General features: G+C 41.0%; 4 protein-coding genes and 1 non-coding gene across 12 annotated transcripts in view; 3 read left to right on the forward strand and 2 right to left on the reverse strand.

The window, feature by feature from the left end:
• CG11030 (uncharacterized protein) overlaps nucleotides 1–4,070 on the forward strand; it is a 37,765-nt gene extending 33,695 nt beyond the window's left edge. Inside the window, exons 2-4 of one of the 2 annotated variants that reach the window (NM_001273174.1) lie at nucleotides 345–1,012; nucleotides 1,079–1,266; nucleotides 1,327–4,070. In NM_001273174.1, the coding sequence (NP_001260103.1) occupies nucleotides 345–1,012; nucleotides 1,079–1,266; nucleotides 1,327–1,460 (990 nt within the window). In that variant the 3' untranslated portion in view covers nucleotides 1,461–4,070. The remainder of the gene's footprint in view (nucleotides 1–344; nucleotides 1,013–1,078; nucleotides 1,267–1,326) is intronic. The other variant, NM_135112.3, reaches the window with a different exon arrangement.
• A 132-nt stretch (nucleotides 4,071–4,202) lies between these two features.
• On the reverse strand, nucleotides 4,203–7,792 carry obst-E (obstructor-E). 2 transcript variants are annotated; one of them, NM_164659.3, is made up of 2 exons: nucleotides 7,611–7,792; nucleotides 4,203–5,018 (listed from the first exon to the last, which is right to left on the reverse strand). In NM_164659.3, exons 1-2 carry the CDS (start codon nucleotides 7,663–7,665, stop codon nucleotides 4,324–4,326), a joined length of 750 nt encoding a protein of 249 aa, NP_723116.1. In that variant the 5' UTR covers nucleotides 7,666–7,792; the 3' UTR covers nucleotides 4,203–4,323. The 2 variants fall into 2 exon arrangements, with proteins under 2 accessions (NP_723116.1, NP_608957.1); NM_135113.3 differs by lacking the exon at nucleotides 4,203–5,018 and adding an exon at nucleotides 5,110–5,921.
• Nucleotides 7,793–8,651: 859 nt separating this feature from the next.
• Nucleotides 8,652–26,822, reverse strand: part of CG9171 (uncharacterized protein) — a 33,252-nt gene continuing 15,081 nt past the window's right edge. For 2 of the 5 annotated variants that reach the window (NM_135114.5, NM_164660.4), the window contains 5 exons: nucleotides 12,601–12,859; nucleotides 11,664–12,538; nucleotides 11,398–11,594; nucleotides 11,224–11,336; nucleotides 9,903–11,163 (listed from right to left, as the gene is read on the reverse strand). In NM_135114.5, coding sequence (NP_608958.2) covers nucleotides 10,966–11,163; nucleotides 11,224–11,336; nucleotides 11,398–11,594; nucleotides 11,664–12,538; nucleotides 12,601–12,852 — 1,635 coding nt within the window. In that variant the 5' untranslated portion in view covers nucleotides 12,853–12,859 and the 3' untranslated portion in view covers nucleotides 9,903–10,965. Of the gene's footprint in view, nucleotides 11,164–11,223; nucleotides 11,337–11,397; nucleotides 11,595–11,663; nucleotides 12,539–12,600; nucleotides 12,860–13,796; nucleotides 14,167–14,664; nucleotides 15,249–26,822 lie in introns of those variants that run through there. The other 3 variants (NM_001273177.1, NM_001273176.1, NM_001169420.3) reach the window with 3 other exon arrangements.
• asRNA:CR31912 (antisense RNA:CR31912) lies at nucleotides 11,402–13,187 on the forward strand. 2 transcript variants are annotated; one of them, NR_124101.1, is made up of 2 exons: nucleotides 11,402–11,774; nucleotides 11,849–13,187. The 2 variants fall into 2 exon arrangements; NR_073726.2 differs by having other exon boundaries at nucleotides 11,849–12,863.
• CG31913 (uncharacterized protein) lies at nucleotides 25,681–26,543 on the forward strand. The gene has a single exon (NM_164662.1). The coding sequence runs from the start codon at nucleotides 25,770–25,772 to the stop codon at nucleotides 26,415–26,417; it is 648 nt and encodes a 215-aa protein (NP_723119.1). The 5' UTR covers nucleotides 25,681–25,769; the 3' UTR covers nucleotides 26,418–26,543.

Here is a 26,822-nt window from a genome sequence, read left to right on the forward strand (position 1 = left end):
ATGGCCATGTGGTGAGGTGTGGGCGGTAAGGTGGTGTGTGTGCTGCCAAAAATGTTGTAAAATGCAAATAATTAAATGGCAACCAATAAAATATGCAAATGAGTTGCGCGACACTCGACGGGGCAAAGGGCGGCAGACGTGGTAAAGTGTTTGCATATATGGTGGCACATTGAATCGACCAAAATAGCCGACTACTGGCTTAGAACACATCTGGAATCAAGCATGGTAAGCTGATGCAGCACGAAATTAGTAAAAACCCATAGCTTAGTACTTAATGCACTTAAGTCAGTCATTCTTATGACTCCTGTACTCACTACCCTTCTCATTTTAACGCTTCCTTGAAGGCACTGGACTACGATTGCGAGGCACAGGGCCAGGACATCCCGCAGGCGATTCAGTTGCTCGGGGAGATGAACAGCAATGTGAAACAGGTGACTGACTTGGTGGAGGGCATGCTGCAGCGAGTCAAGCGAGGCGAGCTAACCACAGAGTACGGCCTGAGCTTTCTGGAAGTGAAGTACCACATGCTACTGGACTACTTGATCAATCTGACATATGTGGTGCTGCGCAAATGCTCCGGCGAGACCATTGAGGGTGATCCCTCCATCGAACGTCTGATCGAGATTCGCACTGTGCTGGAGAAGATTCGGCCCATAGACCACAAGCTACGCTATCAGATTGACAAACTGGTAAAGACAGCCACCACTGGCGTCTCAAGCAGTACGGATCCCATACTTTACAAACCCAACCCAGATGATATGATGAGCAGCGCAGGCGGAGCAGGCCGAGATGAGGATGATGGAGAAGATGACAGCGATGAGGAGGACGAGGACGACGATGAGGAGGATGAGGACGAGGCCGGCGCAGCGAAAATGCCCCGGAAAGCGGCCACAGCCGGAAAGTCCGGAGTGTACGTGCCACCGCGCATCAAGCCCGTTTATTACGATGGCGATGAACGCGATGCCGACAAGGAGAAAAAGGCACTGGATCGGGCCAAGAAGCGGGCCATTACGTGAGTTTGACAACCGTTTCCCACTAGTGTCCATTTAATAGCAAAGTATCTAATTTTTCCAACCAGGTCTTCCATGCTGCAGGACCTCAAAGAGGAGTACTTGGATGCTCCTACAGAGATTTCATCTGGTTCGCGTGCTCAGCAGATGCTTTCTCAAGCTCAGAAGGAGAAGCAGGAGTACGAGGAGACCTACTTGATGCGTCTGCCGGTGACCAAGGCGGAGAAGCATCGCCAGCGAAAACTGACCACCTTGGGTATGTTTCCATTACTACTCACTTAATATGCTTAACTTAAACCGACTCATCTATCCGCAGGCACACTTGGCGATGAAATTCTTGGGGAGATCAGTCGGGAATCAGCCCTGCGTGGAGATGGAAGCAAAAAGCGCAAACTGGCCAAAAAGGGGAAGGGAAAGAAACGTGGCGGTAAAAAGCGAAAATTCCATTAATTGGTGGCACAAAATATCCTATTTAAGTAAGAACATTTTTTAGGTTATAAATAAAGTGTAGGCGTTTTAATGCCGTTCTATATGTTTTAAATTGCTTTAAAAAGTTAAGTTTCCCCTTCATTTTGATTCTGATTGTCATATACTTTTGATTCTTAAACATTTATATTTTATTGCTTAATGTTAAGTTTTTCCAATTTATGTTTAAATGAATTTTTATTAAAATGTTCTTATATTATGAAAAATGAAATTGTGTTTTTTTTTTATTTTTTTAAGGATTTTATATTAGAAATTCAAATTATTTCAGCTTACCAATTAAGCATGGTTATCCAGCGACGCGCTTATCTGCGTGCAAAAAATAAATATTTTTAAGAAACATACTAAAATTACTTAATGCGCATTGTAAAGTTAGGCCACAAAATTAATAGTTTAAGTTTATTCAGAGACCTAAATTTAATTCGAAATTAACAAAACTTTAACGAATAAAACCCATTTCATTACAAAGGGAAACGGGAAACTTTGTCCATTACAGTACTACAAAGTGAACGAAAATTTTGAAAAAAAAAAACGAAATTGTATCTTAAGGCACAGCAAAATTAATCATAAAGAACAAAACCGTATTTCGTTGTTTTTAGGAGTCAATGAAAAAAATTTAAAAACTTTGGGCAAACGCAAATTAATATTATATTTTGGCAAGTCTTGTTTCGAAATTTAAAAATAAAACCAAATCCAATGCAGCTAAAACATGCTGTAAAAATGCAAAACCAAAACTAGAAACAAAAGAAAAAACACAACTTCAGTGACAAAATGCAGATGCCTTAACAAGAGACCGGTTTACACAGTAAGAAACGAGCGAAACGAGAACAAATTTAGAAAACTTTTGAGTTGACGTATATTAAAGCAATGATCGATGGAAAGACTATATAAAACTATAATAACTTAAGCCCCACCCAAAAACCAAGAAAATAAAAAAAGTTTTAATTAAACGGAGAGTATTTGATAAACTTTTAAGACAGTACGTGAAAGAGAAGTTATTTTAGTTTTCACAAAAAAAAGCTCCTAAAAACAACTGAATTTAGACACAAAATTTTATATATTTCTTATATATCGATTAATTAAAATTAAGCGACACATTTTGAACTACCCAAAGCAAAGAGATTCTACGTCCACAAAAAAAGTTTTTAAACGTATGGGAAAAAAAAACTAAAACATTTTAGGAGAAAAAGCTATTCAAAAGCGCGAAAAAATAAACGAGGGGAGTAGTTGAAAAACTATATTACCAAACATATAATTAATACAATTAAATGTAAATGATGAAAAACGAAATATATAGCATAGATTTAAGTTAAAGAAGGCAGCAGCAAGCAACCAAAACTTTTGGCTTCTACAACAAACTTTGACTAAGGATGAAAATTTCTTCAAAATTTTTGAAAAACCTTTTTGGCTATAAATTTAAAAACAAGCAATGATAGGCAGACAACTGAAAAATTACCACATAAATGCAATAGAACTCAAAATTATTTACAGGCAACAAGCAGCATGATGTTTTAAATGTAATTAAATAAATTAATTTAATTAATTTATTTATGTTAAAAGCTGAAAGACTGAATATGTTAAAGTGAAAACCAAAATGTAACAAAAACAATGAAATGAAAGGATATGTACTTTTTCTCAAGTGTGTGTATGAACTTAAATAATTTTAATAGCCGAATTTCTAGCACAAATTTTAAAACGACTAAGACATTTGTTTTCTTTTCCGAACTTACTCTTTTCGTCGAAATATTATTTGTTTAGTTCTCATTCAGTGCAAGTTGTTTATTTCTGTATATGTAAAAGAAAGCGGAAAGCATGAAAACGGATACAAAAGTTAAATATATTGCAAAATGTAAAGACAACAAAAACAAAGTGAAAACAACCAAACAAAAGTCGCCTTAGCCAAGCACCACAAAGCAAGAAAGAAAGAAATGATATGAATCGAAGTGAAACAAAAATTTGTAAAAGCAAATATAATACTGTACTTAACTACCAATTATTTGTTGTAATTTAATATAACGAACAAACTGATACTCACACAACAGCAAAAACATCTACAACAGAATAGTGCAAAAGTTCAAAAAACAATACCTATATGTAATTTAATTTTTATAGCCAAAGAAGAAACGAATCAAAGGAAACGGAAGCGATCGGATCCAAAATATGGATAAATGAAGAATTTAGTTTTAAGCAGTCCTAAACAATTCTGAACGAAAATTAATTGGTTACTTAGTGATAAATGCAGAATAAATGTTTTAAATCAACAATACGAAATTCGAGCTTAAATTATTTCTAAAAAAACATCGTAACTGCGGATTAAAATTGGTTCTTAAAAACAATATTTTTTTAATAAATGAAGACGTTGTAAAAATTATAAATGAAGTGAAGAAAATGACCATGATGAGTTCGCAAACAAATGCTTAAACGTGTGGAAGTGGTTTGCCATCTTACTTATGTAACATAATATAAGTTTAATTAATCTACCGAGTACTAGTAAGAAACCTATTATTAATAACTAACACACTAAATTCAAAAAACGTAAAATCTGAAACTGATAATAAATTACAAACTCAAGAAACCAAATGAAGTTGTTTAAATTTTCTTATATACTTTAAGAAATCTCTTCTCAAAAGTGAAAGAACATCGATTTTTACCACTACAAATTTTTGAATCCCCAAAAGATTAAAATTATCAATTTAAATCCTTTTCTATATAGATTACTTATTTATTCATTGCATAACCAATAAGCAGTTACATATCTACAGCATAATAATTATTGCACAGGAAGTGTACGGGTAGCAGCCTCTGAGATTCCATCGGTTTCTCGAAGGGCCTAGTCCTCCGGCTGAGCCACCTGGGGCTGTTGCTTCTCCGCCTTCAGGCGCTGCTTCTCCTTGAGCAGGGCATAGCACTCGGGCACCTTGTTGTAGAAGTCGCACAGTTTCGTCTGCGAGTTGAAGGCCAGATACTTGCCGCAGTTGTACAGGCGCGGATGTCCGTTGACGCACACGAAGTACTTCTTGCAGGTCTGGGGATGGCGATAGTAGCGCAGCTCACCCTCCGGGCTGACATCCACGGCGGCGGCAGCGCTATCATCGGCGGAATCGGCGGCGGGGCAATTGAAGCCCAGGTACGCCTCGGCGTTGCAACTTTCCACTAGATCGGGCCAGTCGCACTGGTAGGTCTCCTCGTTGAACGCCAGGCCCTCGGGGCACTTGGTTAGGCTGGCCACGCCGTGGGCGCAGTTGCGATAGACGCCGCACTTGGTCGCATCTCCGTTCGGATAGAAGCCGAACTGGCGGGGACACTCCTCCGTTCCGTTGGCGGGCTGCAGGCGAGCCCTCTCCTTGCAGGTGGAGTACGGGGCGTATGTGCACTCTCCGGTCGCCTTGGTGCGCTGGTGGAAGAGCAGGCCGTCCGGACACAGCTTCTCCACGGGAGTACCATCCTGACACTCTGTGTAAGAGTCGCACTGGTCACCCGATGCAAATCGTCCATTGGGCGTGGGGCATTCCGGCGAGCCAAGAGCTGTAATTACAAAGAAATCACGCATTTATTAGCAAGATGTCATATAAATGAAGAGCTAGATTATTTATTGAATAAAGCTAAAGTGGTTTTTGTTTTTCCTTTTTTTTTTTTATTTCGACGCGCAAAATGTCAACAATCAGTTTGCCAAATTCTTTAACTACAGACTAGAAAACTCGAGCAACCTATCGCCATATGGCATGTGCATGGGAAAAATCACAACTGGATTGACTTAGTTCTTCCTGGCGTGAAGACGAGCAGCCTTGATTTGGGCACCCTTTTCACGGATGGCACTGCTGCAGTTGGGCACGTTCTCGATGTCGTCGCACTGGTTCAGCTCCTGGTTGAAAGCCTGGTCCTCGCCGCAGCCAATGCGACGCGGACGTCCCTCGATACAGATGAAGTACACCTGGCAATTGTCCTGCGACGGGTGGAAGGTGTAGTCAGCCTCCTGCTCGCCGAGCAGCTCAGATCTGGGTGCCGGCGCTGGGCAGCGGAAGCCCAGGAAGGCCTCGGCGTCACAGTCCTCCACCTGATCGGGCCAATCGCACTTGTAGGTGGCCGGATTCCAGGCCAGACCCTCGGGGCAGTCGAACACGAAGCCACGGCCCGCGGCGCAGTTCATGAACTGTCCACAATGGCTGGCATCACCCATGCGATAGTATCCGAACTGGTGGGGGCACTCATCCGTTGGCTGAGCGGCCTGCAGGCGGGCCTGGCCCTGGGTGCACTCCACGTCGATCGGATAGCCGCAGGGGTAACCCGTGGACTTTTCGTTGTACAGCAGACCGTCGGGGCAGAGCTTCTCCTCGGCCACTCCGTTCTTGCACTCAATGTAGGCATCGCAGGATCCGGACACGGGAGCAGTTCCATTCGCCTCCTTGCATGCACCGGCGGCGGCGGCAGCTGGAAGAAATAGCGTACGTCGGTTAATATCGATCCATGGGATTGCGTTTGCTAGCTTACCTCTAATGAGTTATGATGGGAAACTGGCTCTTTTTTATTTTTTGTTTTAACTATTTGATACGTACTTTATGATCAACGACAAGTCGTGGGATTGCCGTAGGGCAACATTCCACTTGACAATGGATTTTCTCGTCTTCCCGCGATATTACATACACATACCCGGGTATTGAAACTTTAATGACTTTGTGGGCACATACCCCGGTTGTTGAACCCGCGAATATAATTCAAAGATGTTTATTTAATGCGATGTAACAGAAAAGAGTTTAAGTGGTAGACAAGTGCCAGGGACTTTGATGAAGTGATGGTAGTTGTTTTAAGTTGTTTCAAATGTTAGTATATAGTGGGATTGGGATTTTAGGGAATTTTTTGGGATTTTTAGGGATGCATACAAACCATCGCTTATAATGCCATCTAATTTTAAAAGCTGTGCTAAAAATCTTTTCATATTAAATCGTTAAGGCCCTATACTCGAGTGGCTGTACTATTAAAAACCTGTTACCCTATTAACCAGTTTAAAATTCAATGGACACATTTAGCTGCTGTCACTGACGTCATTAGTCGCTTTTTTTTAATTTTACGCCGATCAATTTAAAATCACACAAATTTATTTAAAAATGCTGGTTATCTTGTGAATGTTCACAACGTTAACGATTTGTGTGGTTTTCATTATTTTTTTTTGCTATCCTATTTGATAATTTTAAAGCTTCAACCAAAGTAACCGGCTTTTCCCTATTTGAACCCAAAAAAATTGAATCCATAAACATGCAATTACTTTTCCCATATGTGTTCAAATAGATTTCGGACAAAACGTGACGTTCATCTCGAAATCTGATTCGCGACCGTTGGTTTTTTCGAAACCTGACACACTGAAGATTATGTCGTACTGAATCGAAAGAGGTGCAAACGCGCTTAAAGGTCACAACAACCGGCTGGGCACGCACCGAGATGGATCTGTCGCCTCCAGCTCCCCCAACATGTCTGACCGCTATCCGCGAGATAAACCCGTTCCACACAATGGACCGACCATTGGTGCCAGGCAAAGATTATGCAATAGCCATGTTTCTCTGCCCGCTTCGGCGTGTGAATCAAATTTCTGAAAAGGCTGCCTGCTGACCTTGAAATATCAATGAAATTTCGGTGGGATTTTACATATTAGCCATCACGTTGGCAATAATTACTAGCTTTCTTTGCATTTCTCTATAAAACATTTACTTTAGTTACTTTGCATGAAAATTCGCGTAATTTCCTGCTATTGTGAATCGAATGAGTAGCAGTTTTACGCGTTGTAAAAGTGAATAATTGCACATATGTATGTAGTTTCATCCAAACGTGGGACATACGATAATGTGGGTCTTGGCACTTTTTTCTATGAAATACGAATTTGTTTATATAGGAAGCAATAAGAATTAACTTTAATTCGTTTCCGCACCATTGAATCTTTAATTCTTCAAGATGAAATGAGTTAAATGTGTTAATGTTTCCTGAAATTTTGTGCTGACGTACATATATGCAAATGTTTGTGTCACCTTCTCGAACTTTTCGCCACTATAGAGTATAGCACCAGAAAAGTTTGTGACCAAAGTCATTTGTTTTGCGAAATAATAGTATTAAAAACTATAGTATACTAACCCATTGAGCCAAACATGGCAACGCACAATAGAGCACTGATTAAGATTTTAGCCATTTTGTTTAAATCCTCTTGTTGTTTTCGAATGGCAATGTGATCACTAAAAGTTAAACTAAGGAAGAGCTACTGCGATGCTCAGCCAACGAGCTGACAATTTCGACTGTTTCGCGCTAGAAACGCAACGCAGATATTAACTGGCAACCTCACACTCGAAGCTGAAGCTGCTCCGGCTGAAGCTCTTTTGGATGATGATCATCGGAGCGAGCCGAAACGTCGCCGGAGCTTGGGGATCTTCCCCTGCTGCCTGGTGGGGATTCGCAACAGCTTTTGCCGCCGCCGTCGTAATCTCAGCCTCACTCAATTGCCATGAAAACAAACTTGTCAATAAATAACGAATAAACGAAAAAGACATTCGATGGCACAATATTTCGACAGAAATGAAACATTAATGCAACTGCGATTATAACTTAAGTTGACTCTCCAACCACATTTTGTACATGGAGATATTGATTCTTTCATAATAAGATTTCTTGTGGGGATTTGTTTCTGCTCATAAAATTGTCAGATTCCCGAAGAAAAAATGAAGAATAAATACTTTCGACTCACTTTCGTTCGAGTTGAGTCAGTTCATCAAACCGGAAAGCTCTGCGTTAAGTTTCAGTTAGCAACTGTTTTAAATATTAATCAACGAAGTTTGTATCTAATTTATGTTCGATTTGATTTCCATATTTCGCACTTTTGTTTTCGGTGAACAGCCAGCCGAAAATGAATAAAAACCAGAAAATCCAACATAAAGTCAAGGCCGACTGCGCCCATGAGGCCGTACCAATCACGAAAATCTGACAATGATCTTGGTATTAGGCCTTAGCTTGGGCTGTGGGGATTTTTAAAGAACCAAAGCTTAAATTAAGTAATGAGACAGAAAAACGTGTTTAAGGCATCGAAACAAATGAAATTTGACAGAGATATCGTACGTATACCCAATCGACCATTTGTTTTAAATTTGTGGTTAAATTTATAGACTTTTATATTGATTTTTTTTTCTTCTTTATTTTATCGTTTTTTTTTTTTTTGTGTAGCTTTCCTTAGGTTTTAGCTAGTAGTCCATGCTCAGCAGAGTTGCAATTACCTATTAAAACATTTTTATTTGGACATATGAGGCGTTCTTGAAATATGTGTAAATCTAAATTTTACGATCAAGGACTTCTAGTCAAATTAGTTATAAATCCTAATAAAATTAGATGACAACTTAATTAAAAGTATTCTTCATTAAACAAAAGAAGTTAAATAATTGGCAGGCTGTGAATCATCAAGAAGACTCATTCAATAGGAATTGTGACATAGACTCAAGTTATAAAAAATAATCTATTTCGATATATAGTAAACATTATAGTTTAATACATTGCCCTTCGGTTTTATTTATATACATACAAAAATATGCTGTATGCATGAACACACAGCGTTGCCAATTTAATTGCAAACTAAATAGTATTCAGCTGCTTGATTAATGGACTTACAAATAATTTATGTTTATCGTTTTGTCTAAGGCACTTTTACACTTTTCTTTACATCATACAAATATATTCTTTAATTCAAATTGTTGTATTCTAATTATATTTTAATTCTGCTCTTAGCTACATTTTCAACATTTTTATTATGTTTAGTGATATTTTAGTCTTACGAATGGAAAATATGCAATTAAATCAATTTTTGAGCGAAGACTTGATTTGCAAACATGATATCAGCGGAATCAAGGCTTATGTAATTATACAAACACCAATTGTTGTATGTTGTTCCCAAGTCACATCGAAAACGTACATCATTCAATTTCCAACAACATACGTAAAATTTGCTGTTTTTCAGCTAAGTACTAATCTTTTTTAAACTCTCTAAAACCGATAGCTTAGTTACAATTACATTTCTTTATTGTGTTAAGGCCTACGCAACAAAAACCTTCAGCATTTCACTCGAAATCTAATCGCGGACTCGATTTCGCAATGTTGTTTTTTAACATTTATATGTGCACAAGTTTGACTTAATGTTCAACACTAATTAAAAACATATACAAAACTAAATTTAGATTAAGTTTAATGCATATGGGTCTCTGATCTTTCCTTTTGATCGTCGCCCACTCATTTCTTATCAAATAGGTTTAACATCTCCAAATCGCTTTACTAGTACAAATATCACGGTTCGCATTTATGCTTATTGAAATGTAATCTTCAATCGCATTAATTGCTCTGCCTACCATTCAGTGCGGTAAGTAAACAAATCAATTCTCAATGTGTGTGTTTCTTGTATAAATTTTAATAGTAATTGTGTTTTTTTTTGTTTGAAACTTGTCTTTATCATTATTACTATTACGCTTTAACTCTCAAAGTCTATTTAATACGTTTCAATTCAATGATTCCTACTCTGCTAATCAAGTCAAATATTTAACGTTGGAATTGTTTTGGCCCGGTATCGGTCTAATCTAAATTTTGGTCTTTGCAGTAAGTCTACATTGCCCAAAAAACATTGTTTAATCTATGCCTTTAATGCGGAAATATATAAAACACAAAAAAGTGGTAAGACTGTTTGTTTTGCTGATGTCTAGGAAACTCGCCCCGGTATACGAAAATAATGTTGCTCTCAATTTCTCTTTTTGAGTATTTTGAAAAGAATATCCAATAAAAACTATTTTTAACTCGTTAATGAATGTATATGGAAAATTCAACTAAATAACGTTCAACTTAAGTTTATGGCCTAGACTAAAAGTAACTGATAATGACTGCCTATGAGTGGTGGACACCGCATAACCCAGGTCTCTGGCCGCTTATGTCCAGAGAACAGAAGAAATGAAAGGTCCTAGTGTGTTATTATTTACAGAAATTTCTTGGAAGTGAATCAATTTTGGGCGTGTATTCTTAAGCACGCTCTATCAAAAGGGCCGACTGCTTACTTGACGTCTAGTTCCAACTTAAGAATGGCCAGCTAAATGGAATACACCATGATACCTAAAAGCCACATTTAACTACGTTAAGTCTATGTAAGCCATGCTCTCAAGGCTTTGCAGAGTAGAAAAAGATAACCCAGAACGCGGTAAAACCCAATAGGCCCCCATGGCGTTACACGTCCTGACCTATAGCTAAGCCTAACTACATAATGCTCTATAGTTCTAGGGCTAAGTCTCTAGCTAATTGTAAAACACGCACTTGAAGTGCGCATTCAATGCTATAGAGGGAATGGGAACCGGTAGTCAACACAACCGATCTATAGCATTGCAAATAGTAATAGTGAAGTTGGTTGTAGTCTTTTCGCCTTTTCCTCCTTCCCGTTCAATCGGGACTGACCTCAGCTTGGCTTCAGTATTAGTTACTATATCGCACATCCCTTGCGCATGCCATACATTATTTTGAGTTCTGGATAGATGATCTTCCGTATCAGCTGGTTTGTCTTGCCGGACAACATCGCTCGTCGGTTGTCCTTTTTCAGCACCTTGATGCCCGGCTTGTGCACCAGGAATGCGTTGTCCAATATGTGGAACTCGTAGTCCATTACGCAAAGCGCATAGCCCTGTGAATAAATAATATTATTAAGTTTACTGCTGCTTTGCAATAATGCGGAATGACTCACCTGAGGCATCTTGTCGCTTTTACCCTCCCAGCTGAGCCGTTCATCGTAATGGGGATCGGCATGAGTTCCAATATATATGGGCTCCCAGTGCACATAGTAACCCGTTCGTTTTCCTGCAATGGCAACATAAGAAATTAATCTAAATGCAACAAAGATATAATTATAATTCATTACCTATGTGAAACACACTTAGTTCATCTGTCTCGTTGGCGGACATCCACTCCTTGGACTTGGGCACCCCGTGGCAGCTGGCGCACACTCGTTTGTGGAATGGTATGGCTTTGCCCGTGCGAAGGAACTCCTGTAGCTCTGTCTTGTCGTGTGGCACTGGGGAGTTCTCTTCCACCTCGAAGATGGCCAATGGAAATACTCTGTAATGTGCAATAGATGTTAGATCTCAATCACAAGGTCTTTCTGTCAAGGAACTGAAGGCAACTCACCTGGGTGCCTTGCGTCTCAAGTACTGTTCGTTGCGAGCAATCATCTCGAGAAACTTCTTGACCAGACCCGGGTTCGGATACAGCTCGATGTCTGAAGCCAGAATAAAGTGGGTGAGTGCCGAGTCGCGGGCAATGTTACGACCAACGTTCACCGGATACAGCAACTTCTTTTGCGCCTTGTACAGGTGCCCGGAGCTGACGTTGAAGTACGGAGGTGGAAGTGTGCAGTTGTATCCCGTCTTGAAGACTTCGTGAGGCTTGGGCACAGACTTAGGAATGTGCTTGGTTCCGAAGTAGATGTGGAAGGTGGTATAGGCGCGCACCAGGTGACTGCCGGGCAGACACTCTCGCAGATACCGGATCGAGTCCAGAGTGGGCTGGAAGTCCGTGCCGGGCGCGTGCATGGCAATGCTCACCGGGGCGTTCCAGCGCTCCAACAGCGGCACCAGGTTGTCCAGGAACGTGTAGTCCGCGTGCGTGGTGTAGGTGATCGACTCATGGCACTTGATGTCGCCATGCTCCGCCCGCACGTAGTTCTGCAGCACCCAGAAGTCGCCACGCTGCAAGGTCTGTTGGTGGTAGTCGTGGTCGAAGCAGTTGATCAACGATCGCACACGCTCCTCCAGCTCCTTCTCATCGCCTGTGACTATGTAGCCGCCGTCAGACTGGCTATTGTTCACCTCGGCGACACCGCCGGGCCCAATGTTTCCTATCACCTGGGAGGGATCGCCCAGAGCAGCCGCCCCGGCACCACTATCGTTCGCCAACTGCGGGGCTCCAGCACCGCCATCAGCCACCTGAGCCGCTGCTGCTGGAGGATCTGCGTTGGCATTGACCAGCTGCTTTTCCTCGGACTCGAAGATCTCGGCCACCTGCTAAAGAGGAAACGAGGCGTTAGTTCCAAAGTTCGCTTGAGCATTATCTAGATGTATCTTACGTTCTGGTTCTTGGGAGTGGGCTGCTGTTGCTGCTGCACCTGGGCCGCTGATGAGGCGGAGCCCACTTGCATCATTGACACCTGTTGCTGCTCCTGCAGCAGGAAGCCACCGCCGTTCGAGAAGTTGTTGCCGCCGCCGATCATCAATTGACTGCCAATGTACAGGATCACCGCCACATTGATAAGGATGCTGCAGCGCAACAACCAATTGCGGCGGGTGAACATTTTCTGGCCCAGAGGCTCAAAACGCATGTTGTAGCTGCAAAAAAAAATTAACATTAAAATATATGTTCATTTGTAAAACATGATTTGAAAAACAACAGATGCGCGAAACTAAAATCATGTCCATGCTAGCATGTAGATATCCATGTAGAAAACATGTAGTTCTACAGCAGCGCCCTCTCACAGATTTAAAAGAAACACCCTTTACGGTAGATGGCGTTATTCAAAGGTTTGAGAATTCATAAGTTTGAAAGTCATTGCTGGCCTTATGCTAGAAAATTGAGCCGTGATAACAGAATTTAAATTAAACTATTTATATTTTTTATGAATAAACTCGCACAGATTTATTGTGTACTTAGAAAAGTAAAAAATATAAAAGTTTATTTCTTATATAAGCAACGCTTATCCGAAGCGTGTAGTTTTAATTGAAAATTGCAGGCTGTGTTTAACAATTGAGTGTAACATGTTTTTTTTTTTATTGATCAGACGTCTTCATTGATAGCATTTTAATTATAAAATACACAATAAACGAGTAATCACAAGATTAAGTTTGATAGAGAAGACGTCATATTTTAACGCGTATTACTCTTGGAAATCTCAACAGCTTTAAAATGTCAATCTTAATTAAATAATGATACCAGCACAGAAAGAAATCTATAAACTTAACTCATAAGTTGTTTTACTTTTTATATGTTTTTTGTTCACTTGAAATAGGTAGGTTATTGCATTAAAAATTTGTACACTCTTTAAATCAATTGTTAATGTTCACTCGAATTTATTTTTAATTAAATAATAAAAAGCAGTAGAATTGCTTTTTAATTTCCTTGTACATTTTCAAATGTAAGCTTTTATACGGAATTTCAAAATATTTCTATTAGAAAATGTGATAAGTCAACTGCTGCTATTTCTTAGACCGGTAATTGATAAATATTAAAAACATTCGGTTGAAACTGAATATATGTAGTTTTGCTTGCCTTTTATTGGGCTCCATTTGGTAGCAAATAGACTGAAGCCGCAGACTCTTGAAATGAAACTGCTGCATTCCTGTCTAATTGGCACAGTTTTCTCCAACCCACGTATCGTACATGCTTCCCTTTTCAGCTAGCGTATTGTTTGAGCTCGTTATCAATTAACTGAATGATTGCTTATCATTCAGCGTGGTTAACCAAACAAAATGTCGCACAGGAAGTGCTTACGTGGGTCTCCGTTTGCCAAGCACTCTTCTCTGCTCCAAGATGCGGGTGTCGACTTGTTTAAAGATCTCAATGCCACTTTGAAAGCAGTTCAGGTCTTGTGCATACAAAATGTGCGCACGGCAACTTTGTGATTCACAATAAATCTGAGGGATGCCACCGAAATTAAATATTCATTCACGGGTGCAACGACTTTGGCTAAATAGTATACATATTTAAAATACAATATACAATATAAAAGCTGCATTCAATTGTTAAACATTTTACGTCATTTAAGCGTGCCCTTAACTTCCGCTTCGAGTTCAGATAGTTCTTATCCAAACTCGCTAAGTTTTTTTAGGCTGGATAATTCTTTATAAGCAAAAAAGTACCCAGTAAATGCTTAGAAAAACAACTGGTTTGTATGGGATTGCCTAGAGCACACTATTGAAACCTTGCTCATCTACTGCCCTTTGTTCTGTGCGAACTGCCATAAGAAACACCTGACCTTACACCTGAATATCGCATATAAAAATATTATTTTCCAGGCACAAAGTATATTTTCTTTGCCAAAAAAAAAAAAACAACAATTGGCAAGGTGTGTTGGCCAGATGAATACAAATCAATCGCGGCTTCTGGAGAAGACAAAAACATTCATTAGCGGACTTGCCTTGGGGGTCCATCAGAGGTCCACACGAGTTCCGAAATTCAAAACTATTAGACCGTATGGACCGTCGTGTTTTGAGTTCATTGCTCCATCGTTAATTTGGTTGGTAGGCGGACGCGTGGGCCTCCTGGAGGGCACTTAAAGTGCCACCGGTTTTGTGTGTTTCTGGGGCATTGTCGGATGATGAATTTGCATAGTAGGAGTCGGTCAATCCGCACTTCACTTCACAGGAAACCGAGCCAAGTACACAAACAATTTGAGTTCCGATAAAAGTTTGATTGAAGAGAGAAACTTAATCCCAGAACCAGAGGAAGTCGGCTTGGCAACACGTCTGGAGCTTTAGTTGCCACCCTAACGATCACATTTGGCATTATAATCATTCGATACCCAAACTATTTATATGTTTATATGATTTTTCAGGTTCCTTTTCACACGTACACACACTTTGCGGCTGTTCTTCGTCACTTTGTTTTGGCTGCGGCGTGTGTGACTCGTTGTGATATATGGTGATTATGCAAAACCCCAAAGTTGTATGACTTAAAAAATTTGGAGCGAAACGTGAGAATTATTATGAGTTTTCAATTTGCCAACTGAAGTTGTGCCCCCAAAAACGGCAACGTGAAGTGCGACACACGTTTGTTTTGCAACAATGAATGTGGGTTGCTACAAAAAAAAAAAAGCACCCTAGAGTTCAAGGGTATGTTGTGCTCAATCTGTTCTGTATAGAAAAATCTCCATTTTTTGTATCCTTGGTTTGTTATAATATATAGATTTGCATACTTCATTAGTCATCGATAAGACTGAAGGTTAATAAACTTCTCATATTGATTAAACCGGTTATCTCAAGATGAACATCAAGAACCAAAATTCTTTAAGATAGGTACAAAGGTTAGAAAATATATATTGCCAAAAAAAATTTACACATTTGCCTAGTGGGCAGTGCAATTAAAATAGGTTTATGTTTTCCATTGCAAAGTGAATAATAGTTTTCTACGCCAAGTTACGACTTCTTCTCCGCAATACAGATCCCAAGTCGCAGCCAAGCGATGATGCTGGCATTTCCACGGGCGAACGAGGGAAAATCCATCGAAGAAATGCCAAACTGCAATTGACTTTCATGACCATAAAAAATGAAGTTATAAGCGGCGAACAGCGGTTCGCGGACTACGGACCACAGACTGCGGACTGCGGACATCCACAGCCGCAACTGAGCGCAAAAATAAAGTCGACTGAAATTGCTGCTGTAATATATTTTAATAGCACAGAGCATGGCCGGAAAAACTCCGCACTGCGATCGCCAATTCTCGTGAGGCTGTTTGGGGCCTCGCCGGCTGGGTCGTTTGGTCAGTTCCAAGAGTTGTCGGAGCGGCTGGAGTGGATGGAGGTGGCTGGTTGGCTATAGCGAAACTAACCTTCGCCTGGCAACAGTCGATCCGCTGCGAGCTGACAAACTCTTTGGTATATGACCAGTGGTGCCCTCAACCCGATGGTGCCTCCCCTCCCCCTCCAACTGCCTGCCTGCCTGCCTTATTATGTCTAATTAGATTGCGCTGGCCCCTTGTTGGGCATTTCCAGATGGTTGGGAGGCTCTGCCGAATGGAATGCCTCATTATTTCTCGTTTTCGCCTTTTGCGCCTCTCTCAGAAATTTCTGCGACGCGGTCACAGGCGAAAATCGTTTATGAAAACATTGTTTGCTTCGCCTCTGTGTTTCTGCCTATGCTGATTATTTTTGGATAGCTAGCTTATAAAGTGATTGGGCGCGGGGGTCAATGGGGGGAGGATCGTAGAGCTGATCGAAGAAACCCACTTGATCGGGGGTAGAAATCTATGGTTCATTTTCCGCACAGTTCAAACTATTAGATAAGTAAAAATAGTGGCGAATTTATTTATTAATCAGTTCATGTTCGCTTCGCCTGCTTGGCTGAAAATCAATAGTGATAGTGTTCAATAAAGTTTAATTAAATTAGCAATTTGCCAGGAAATTCAACACAATGCATGACATAATTGCCGGGCAGGCAACACAAACAAAAAACTGCCAACCCATAGTCAATAGATATGGCTGTAATTATCGATAATTACGCATTAATAAATTAACAAAGAGTTTTATGGCCACTTAATGATGGCCTGATGGTCAATATCGAATTCTCTACACCAGAGAGGGAGTGGAACCTATGGTACGAGCAGTTCCAACAACATGCTGTCATACACAAGTTGATGAATGCCCAAATACCTGTCGCACCATGTTTGCCATTGGCATATTTATACTCGGAAAGAAAGGAACACTATGGCTTGGGACAGGACGCGCTCATAGAAACACTCATAAAGTCTTCAATTTATATTAGTTCATTTGTTTTGACATCGGAAACGACAGAATTGAGTTATAACCATTTCGCTGAGGGTGTGGCCACGCAGTTCGTCGGGCGATTCCAATGGTTCCATGCGGAAGAAGATTTACGCCACCTCGTAAAATTCTAGGAGATCCCAAGCCAACCAATGGCACTTGCGTACTAACTTCATTAGCATTGCCAATCGATGGCTAGAAATAAAGAGATCTCGAATATAAAAAATACATATAAAAAACTAACGTTTTCTTGAATCTTGATTAGTCACATTATACTTCAGGTCTAACAACTATAAAATTGGTTTATGTGATAGCCAGGGATGATTTCATATAACTAATTTGAGAAAATTAGACATAAAGTCTAGATGCATGTCGTAAAAACACTTTCGCACCGATCGATATTGGATTCACATTACTTAGCCTATTGGTTGGCGGGACCCCACTAATTCACTAAAAATAATGTCGTTTCACCTAATGCTACAATTATTTGTCATAGCCGTGCAATGTTACTCACACAAAGGAATACAACAAATTATTGTGTCCATACTCAACAATAATTACAACCGTCACGGAAATATCAAATCAAGCCATCTTTTTTATTTTTATATGGAATAGATTGTTTCACCCGTAGTTAGTTTAATATTACCTTGTTTAGCCCATTCAAAAAATTCACTTGATATCTTTGCTGTGTATAAAGTTTCGTGGAAGTTATAAGTTCAAACCTATCCAAATACATTGCTCATACGCAGCGTGTGCCATAGAAAACAAAATTCTCAAATGCAAAGAACAAAACAGGAGTATCACATATAAAAAAAAGGCGACCGAAAAAGTCGAGAAAATCGATTGGTTTTGACCTCATGGACGCGTAACACAATTCGGAGCTCCCTTTTTGCTGCCAACTGGCAGCGACAAATACTGCGATGATGGGTGCATTGGCACTAATGAAGCTTTTGGCCAAAAGAGAGCGTCCAAGGAAAGACGCGGCGAAAGCGAAAGGCAAACAAACAAGCCACGAATTAGAGGGTAGGTGCTGCCACGGACCACCGATTTCGGTCGAGACAGAACCTTGTACGGGTTTATGTATATCGCCAGCCAGTTTTTGCCTATTTAGCGACGCCAACTATCACGCGATCAAAATGTACAAAAACTGAAGTTATGAAGCAAAAACCCAATAAATTGCCGCAACACCCAGATAGTAAGTAAGTAGCAAACGAGCAAACAAAGTTTCTATAGTACAAATGTTAACAGAGAGAAGAAAATGCAAAGGAAATTGTGTTGAAATCCGTGAAGATAAGGGAATATGGCTAAAGGGAATAATATCCATATAAAGTAAGAATTTCAGATACATTTTTGGGACATTATCCTCTATATCGACTGACTTGCTGATCACAAAGATATTATTAGGTAAATATTTATTGTTTAACACGAATTCCGTCCCGGGGATTATTGATTGCAGCAGAGCTAAAGGTCAACAGTCTCTTAACTGCCAATAATATGTCATTGCATGCCATTATGTCGTAGTCAATTGCACCCAATGTCCACTGGCTGATGTCAACGGTTTTGTTTTCCCCTGGACAAATGCTAAATATAAGATGGAAAATATCGAACGCGAATGCATGACATTAATTCGTATAATGAGCGACAGTTGGCGGTAAGGGAAAAGTTGGCAACAGGAGAGCACACGCCCACATCAGGACAGGTGCGAATCGATTATCACTTCCGTGGGGCGGGGACGAGGAGGGGCGAAGATTGTAGCTTCGACAAAAAAAGGAGCTGGAAAACTTAATGCTATACGCGTGGGCGAACCACGTAAACCAATCCACATAGATACATTTTCCCACACACACACACACTCAGAGGTTTGGTCCCAGTTTGTTAGCTTAATTTCATTAATTTCGCTTTCCCGTTCGCTGGGTTGTGCATTTCTACAGGGTATTGCAGATTAAGCAAGACCCTGTTCTCAATTGGTTAACTCATTTGATTGTGATTACATTATTATGCTACAATGTGCATCTAAGGGCATATTGCATTCGGTTTGGCAAAGTTAAAATGTTGCTAATTGCTTAATTTTTAAAAAAAAGTATTTCAAAGGGCATTCACAAGTTCATCTCTGTGCAAATATTTTGTTGCCTCCCCTTGGGAATGCGAAAACATCTGAATTTGATGTTCAATCTGCTGTTGTTGGCTTTGCCGCTTCTCGTGCGGCCTGGACTAATGTCATTTTCATTATCGTTTACATGCATTATGTGATTTTCCCCGACTAATGGATTGGTCAGAGAGGACGCGGTGTGCGGAAAGTGACGCAATCGTGAGGTCGGAGAGTTAGGAGCCAAACAGCGGACCAGGTACTTGAGATACTCGCGCTGTTATTGTTGGCTGCCCTAATGAAATTTCTCGTTCAATTGTTGACTTACATGATTACCACTCGGTGAGAGCTAATTAGCAGGTACTTTGTGGAGCAGAAGAAAAAACAGAATATTCTTCTAGCGAACTGAAAGCGTTTTACGTGAGCACGGGTTCATTACTTCGCCCAGCCGTCGCAAGGAGTGAAAACGAATTTTCATCACACGCGCCATGAATACGGTACGAGTAGAAGGTGAGTGCGTTTGCAGAACAAAGTCATGATGACAACGAACGCAGGACGTGAATGGTGAGGTGAATCATCGTGAGTCGCGGAAAGTGTAAGGACCCTAAAGCGCCTTAAAGCTGGCAACAAGCTACAACGGCGCTAAAAGCCGGCAACCAGGATGCGGACACACTCGCAGACTTTTATTTATTTATGCGGACGGCAACCAAATGGAAAAGTGACAGCAGTGCGAGCACAATTGCGTTCAACATTTTCGCCGTATACGTATACAGCTTTTCCGTATGCCAGCCGTCTTCTTCTTCTCGCTGAACCGCACGAAAAATGCGAACGAGCAAGATATGAGACTAGTGGCTCGACTATCAGATACTCATTGCTCGCACTTTGAGCAACAGTTCCACTAGAGGAGTATACCTTAATTGGACACCAAATTTTTAAAAAATGTTTGGATTGTAGATGAATATTGTTAGTCCTTAAAAAGATTGTAATACTACTGCATATTTGTGAAGCACATTTGCATATTTGTGAAGTAGTCTTGTATACCCCTTTAATCTACAAGTAGCCGGTATTAATATATTGAGAGGGCTGAGCAGCTTCCCCCCTTTTACAGCAACATTTAATATCACTTGTTGGTTTTTGCGCACATTTCTTCCACATCGAGTTGCAAGGAGCGAGGGAAAAGTTTTCGGGTGTGGCAGGTTCTTTTGTACCCTTGTCATTACAACAAAACAGCTACAGGCAGGAGCATTTGAGGATGGTTATTGCAACAGCGATTTTTGTTGAGGCTTTAAATCGATCTTAAAATACATAGTACTGCTTTAAAATTAAAATATAAGTACCTCGTTTAAAAGCCAAAGTTTTAAAGTGAATGATACTTTCAGTTCGTGTTTACAAAAAATGTATAGGATTTATGTAAACCCATTCACAACCTTTGTAACTTTTAGCTAAATATTTAACAGAACAATTAATATTCATTGTAATCAGCAATCCTTCACCAAGCAATTCAGTGTATCTAAATATTCGTTCCAGTCGACTCAGCATTATTTATTGTTTCCTCTTATTTTCTTACAAGCTTTGTTGATGTGCAATACCGATGCTTTGTTATGCGAATGGTGTGTTATTAATCCTATCAGAAGCGATTTTAGCCAACAAAGCACATTAGACAGGATGGCCAACCGATAGCAAAGGAAAACTCAATGAAGTGGAAACCAAACAAATATGAGAACCCACTCGCATAGTTTATAGCAATAGATCTTAGTGTGAAATGCTGGCAAATGTGATAGAATGCACATTTATGGGTTATTAGTAAACGAGACGTAATGGGGCATAAATCGCTGATTGCCTCAAATCGGATCTGCTAAAATGCAATTGGAAATACAATCGCATAGCCACGTGGGCTGTAAAAATGGTGGCTATTTCAGCGGACTACCAATGGTTTCTCGGATACTTGCGGTTAAAAATATGAACTACCACCAGAAGGAAGTCGATTAGGAAATTATTTTGTGGGAATGATTGCCTGATTGTGCGGCGGTATATGGCTGTTCCACTTATATAAATTACGGTCAACTCGTTCAAGGGCAGCCTGAGGTCATTAGGTTCATTAGCTAAATTTAAATTATTGTTTATTCGAGCCCTAGAGGAATAAAAAAAGCCTGTGGGCTTAGTTATAATGTTCAACTTTTACGACCCTTAAGTGCGTTACATCATGAGCTCATTAATGGCAGTGATGTCACAAGCAGACGCGTTTAAATTAAATGCGCCGGCGACTAATAAATGTAAGAGTTCCTGTGGGAATCGAAAAGTATCTCAACTACGCATCTTTCGGTGCTAATTCCGCTATGGAGCGGACTTCAGCTAATCACCTGCATGCAACCGGCAATTACAACGCCTGTTAATAGAGGCGATTTACGCGTGCTTGGCCCGACGCCTGATTAACGAATGAAGACATTAGAGGAACGTGTGCCGGGGGCGAAGGAGGCACCGCATGGTCATAAGGCCAAGTAGGAAGCGTTCTGAAGGCAGCCACGGGTTCTGGGATTCTACCGACCAGCAGGCAACGGCGCGAACGGATCCTCATTTCATGCGCATTTAACTAATCTGTCATCTAATCCGCGACTGCATCTTGGAGAGCTCGAGGAGGCTGTGCCAAGACTTCCCACTCCTACCTCCACCGCAGTGCACTTTCAGAAAAGACCAAGCCGAACAAAGAGCTATTTGCCTTATTTATTTTGCCAGTGTAGTGTGTTTTTAAATTGAAATGTTATCTATCCAAAATGTATAAGTTCAAATTGCTGAAAGAAGGCAAGAAATGGGTAGCGAAATGTATATAGAGAGATTAAAAGACCCTACACCCATTTTATTTATAGCACTTAAAAAAAAAAATTTTTTCTTGGGACCCCTTGAAGCTCGTTTGATATATTATATTGCAAAACTAAAAGAGCTATTCTAGTTTGTTCTTGAAGTAGAAAAAAGTGTAAAGTGAGCGCTGGCTTTCGCCGGCAATTACACGAACATAAAAGAAACAATTAACTTGTTGCCATAAGTTGCACAACAAAACAAAAGCCGACCGCTCCCTTTGCAGGAAATGTTATGGTTACATTTTCTTAATAGAAAATTCTTGAATGTAGTTTCGATTGCCTGACAGCCGATGATAAAAGAAAGAAATCCCCAGGCACAGATCCCACATCGAGCTGCTAGCTTCGCTGGTGTTTTGTGTCGGCTACTTTACTTTACAGACGAGTGCTTCGAAATAGCTCTCTTTCGCTGGACTTTATCAGTGACCATTGTTCACCCATTTCCCAGATGGAAACCGAGCTCCTACACAGCAGCAAAAGTATCAGCAACCGAAACAGCGGCATATAACCAGCAGCAGGCATATAAGATAATATCCCATAGTTCAGGCGGAAGAGTAGTTCGAGGTCTGATTTTGCTGTATCCAGTTCCATGGTCCACATGGTGGCATGTCCAAACATATGTGTGCCATGTGCTGCTCTAATCAATGCGGCTTCCATTTGCTTAAAAAAAGGGAGTGGCCAAGCTTCCACAGCAAGATAAAAAATTTAAGTAGGGCTTAAAAATGGGCAAAGAATTACCATTCGGCTTGCATTTAAGATGTTTAATTTATTGAACAAATTAAAGGATAAGGAATTTAATCTTACTGAACTTTCAGTTAAGAATAAAGCCGAGTTGGCCTTCAACTCACTTATAGGGAAGTTTTATTTTTGCATTTGTAGCTTGGTGATTAGCTCCACCCTAAAAGATTTTTACAACTGGCAATTAAACACACAAGTTGGGACCAAGGTTTGACCGTCGAGGTTCGATCAGCATGTTGGTTACCCTACGAGCAAAGGGTATGCTGGACGCTTTGACAAGTATGCTGCGCCCATGAATCCAACATAAATCTCGCACTTCTCTTAGTTGAGTAACAGGTATGTGGTAGTCGAGGCACTCCATTATGGCGAACTCGTCTCTTTCTGTCTGTCTTGCCTATTTATGGCGCTAACATTACTCAGACGCATGTCGCTGGATATTTGTTTTTTTTTTTCTGCTGCCCGTACTTGAAGCCGAGCGGAGACAAGCAATTACAAAGGCAGAAACCTTGGCTTTGGCTTTGGCTACGACTTTGGCTCCAACTAAGCCGCATCCGAGAAGCAGCTTTTGCCTTTGCCTCTGCCTTTGACTTGGCCAGCGGCTTTTCTTTTGGCGTTGCGTGCTGCGCAGGCGCACAGCGTTTTCTGTAGTTTTGCTTGGACTTGTAGTTTGATTTTTACTTTTTGCCGCTGGCTGCCGAGGCGGGCTGGTCCCAACAATTTGCCATATTTATTTTGTTTTTATTGAAAATAATAGCTGAGTGAGTGAACGCTCAAATGGCTGACTGAAGAAGTGCCTGATTGAACGAACAACTGCGCTGTCCTCTTCTGCTTGGCATCTTCAGTAGTCTTTCATAATTTATGGTCTTTTAAGATTTTAAGCAAATGGATAATTTTGCCGGTGAGCCTTGAAGGCCATTTGAGCTAATGAAGGTATAGGAATCGATGGGCAGCGACTAGGATTGACTAAATCATTTAAATAAACAAAATACATAATCAACAACGAAGAACATCGTAGGCAGACTAGTCGGCAATTACTTATTTGCGGCACTGTTGTGCTCAATTGCATATTTCATCTTTGGGAAGACAAGCAACCAGTTTTATGATTCAACTCGGATCCGACCCTACTCACAATTAATTTATGCTGAGCATCATTTACTCGTTTTCAGCATAAAACTAATTAAAAAGCCTTGACGCTTGCTTATAAAAACTTAACAAAAAGCACATATGTCATTAAAAAGTTGATAAATTGCCTTTTCTCGGATTGTGCGTCAGTGTCTACCAGAGAAAATGTTAAATTTGATACGGGGGATTAATTAATCTTTACAGCTTAACTTGTAACTTATGTTGTAAAGAATATGAAATCATCAAATGCTAAAATTACTCACTGCTAAAACGGCTTGAAAAAGCTTACTATGTAAAGATAATCATTCGAAACTGTTTGTAATTTCTGATAACAAGTTCCTCCTGTACATTACAATTGGTTGTAATTTTTGATCGGAAATGACTCACTTATTAACCAATTTTTGCATTCAACTTAGCTTTTATGGCCAATCGCGCTAAAGAGTTAATACCCAGATTTCAGTATACGTACGATGAACACCTGCAAAACCCGTGGCTTCCCGAACGACTATAAAACTCATAGAATTACTTTCTGGGAAATACTTAAGCAGAGAGATTAAGCTTTAAGTACCCCATACCCCCTTCCCGAATACCAAGGCAATTTGATTTATTAAAGATCTTACTCTGACCACCACGCTGAGTACATCAAAGTCATGTTAAGCATATGTATGAGGCGTACTTGCCGTCGAAGATACATACATGTCTCGGTGGATGGTGGAGGGGGCAGGCACTAGATGTCTTGGCCATAAAGATAAGCACACCAAAATGGTCTTTAAGTGGCAGTGTTTAGAGAGGTCTTAATGAGGCTAAAAAACGAACACAGAAATTGTCACATTTCCCGGCCAGCGGAGTGGGGGGCAGAAGGACGGGCACGCAGACAGACAGAGTAACTAACTGAGTAACTCATGATCCTCCAACCCCCCCCCCCCCCCTCGATAAGGAGGACCGCCACACCAGAGGCCACTTAGGCCAGAAATGTAACATCAGGCTCGCCGCAGCAGAAATTCAAACTTGAAGATGCATTGATAGATTAACCGCACTCTGGCCAGTATCAGATGCAATATTCCGTTCCCATCCGTGACAGGCGTTGCAAGAGTATCGATTACCGACGCGCTATGGGGGCATTTCTCATCGCATACCCTGCGTTCTTGGAAAACTATTTTTAAATAACTATGTGCTCCCTAATTGGATACTCATTGGTCTCTCGTCTGCTTCTATTCGCGACTCCACTGGCCCTGACCAGTAAAAATATAACTGCTGTAATGAGATAAACAAAAAAATATCGATGGACGCGGTTGAGCTGACTATGAAATACCTATCAGAACCAAATATTAAAAAAACATCTCGCTTTATAAGTTATTATGTAAAATTCAGAGAACTCCCAGTCTGAAGAATTCGCGTGCTCTCGGGTTCGTTATTCTACTTGTTGGATACCCTCCCACGATCAAGGGCCACAAGGATGCAAGGTAGTGAACCATCTCCACTGGACGGCTCACTTTTCGGGCTGTCATTAATGGCGCCGCTCATTTGGCCTACAAACCAAAAAAAAAAACTAGTATGTACAGCTAGCCAGAGAAACAAAACGAGTTCTGTGTTCTATCTGTGGATTCTTCTACGTCGTTTTGCGGTCCCCGCCTTTTGGGTGGTGACTATGAAATTGAGCCAGGCCGCCGGTTCTCTCTGCTCGCCAGCAGGCAGCATTAAGTTGGCCAGGCCAAGGAGGAAGTTGCAGCGCAATTATGCGGAGGCAACGCCCGCCGATCCCAGGCAGCGGCAGTGATTTCAAGGCTCGGTGGTAAGTGCCATCTAGTGATACATCGGTGCTTGTGGGAACGGCGCTACGAGTTCGAAATCTTTGAGATCATTGTCATCGAGTTGTTTCGCATTTCAAGTATTTGTAGGCCTCTGACACCTCCACACACACACACACAAAATTCTAAAAGTGATTTCTTGCCGACTAAGAGGCCGCCATGCCAACCTTAAAGTTGCGTATCGGTCTGCCCTCGAAGCGAACGATGGGCAGCATATGCATCTGCGGAGCACTCGCCTCCATCTCGGGCCTGGCCTACATGCGCTGGCGACTTGAGGACCGTGTACGCCAGACGGAGTTCTATCAGTTGGCCATCCAGCAGCTACGCCAGCACAGTGGAGCGGTCGGTCTGCTGGGCGAGCCCATCAAGGAGTCGGGCTTTAATCTGTCCAACGAGAAGAATCGCTGTGACGAGGACAAGGCCCAGCTGCAGTTCCATGTCCAGGGTCCCAAGGACAGGGGGACCGTCTATTTCTGGGCCTCAAACAACCAGAAACAGGGCTGGCTGATCGATCGCCTGGAGCTCGAAACGAGACAGAACCCGAACACACGCTACCTGCTTAAGAAGCCCCCGAACTACTCGCTGGTCAGCAGTGATGGTGATCCGGATCCCCCTAATGCCGAGTCCTCCGAGGAAACCCAGCAGCCGCAGACGCCGCTCGAGCCACAGGAGCAGATGGAAATGGAAGATAAGGAGCAGGAGCCGACAGTCCATCAGCACCCCAGTATTCAGAACAATCCTCCGCAACAACTGCATCAGCAGCAGGGTCAGGAGCCAGTGCCTCACGTTCATACGGCGGAGGGCTGATGAAATCGGGGCAACTCTCAGGAAGAGCTTTTCAATTTGGCCTTAAATATCTATATTATAGTTCAATTACTCAGTGCTTTCAGTTTATCCACCTGATTATTCATTAAAGTATATTGCTTTATAGTTACTTGGCGCATTTGGTATTGAACTTCGAACAAAATATTTCGATACTTCAAATAACCAAGTCAAATTGACCACTTGTAATGAATGTTTATTTTTACAAGGAAATCGCATAAATAACAATGTCTGTGTTTTAGAACCAGTGAAGAGGAAAAGTTATAATTTACTTGAAATGATTTTTGCGCATGAATGCCACTCACAGAATTTCAGCAATGACATTTTATTCATTTGTTGGCCTGGCAAGGGTTGTGTAAAATGAGATAAATTTGATTTTATGTAGATATT

Source organism: Drosophila melanogaster, chromosome 2L (genome assembly GCF_000001215.4).
Source record: "Drosophila melanogaster chromosome 2L".
Classification (NCBI taxonomy): domain Eukaryota; kingdom Metazoa; phylum Arthropoda; class Insecta; order Diptera; family Drosophilidae; genus Drosophila; species Drosophila melanogaster.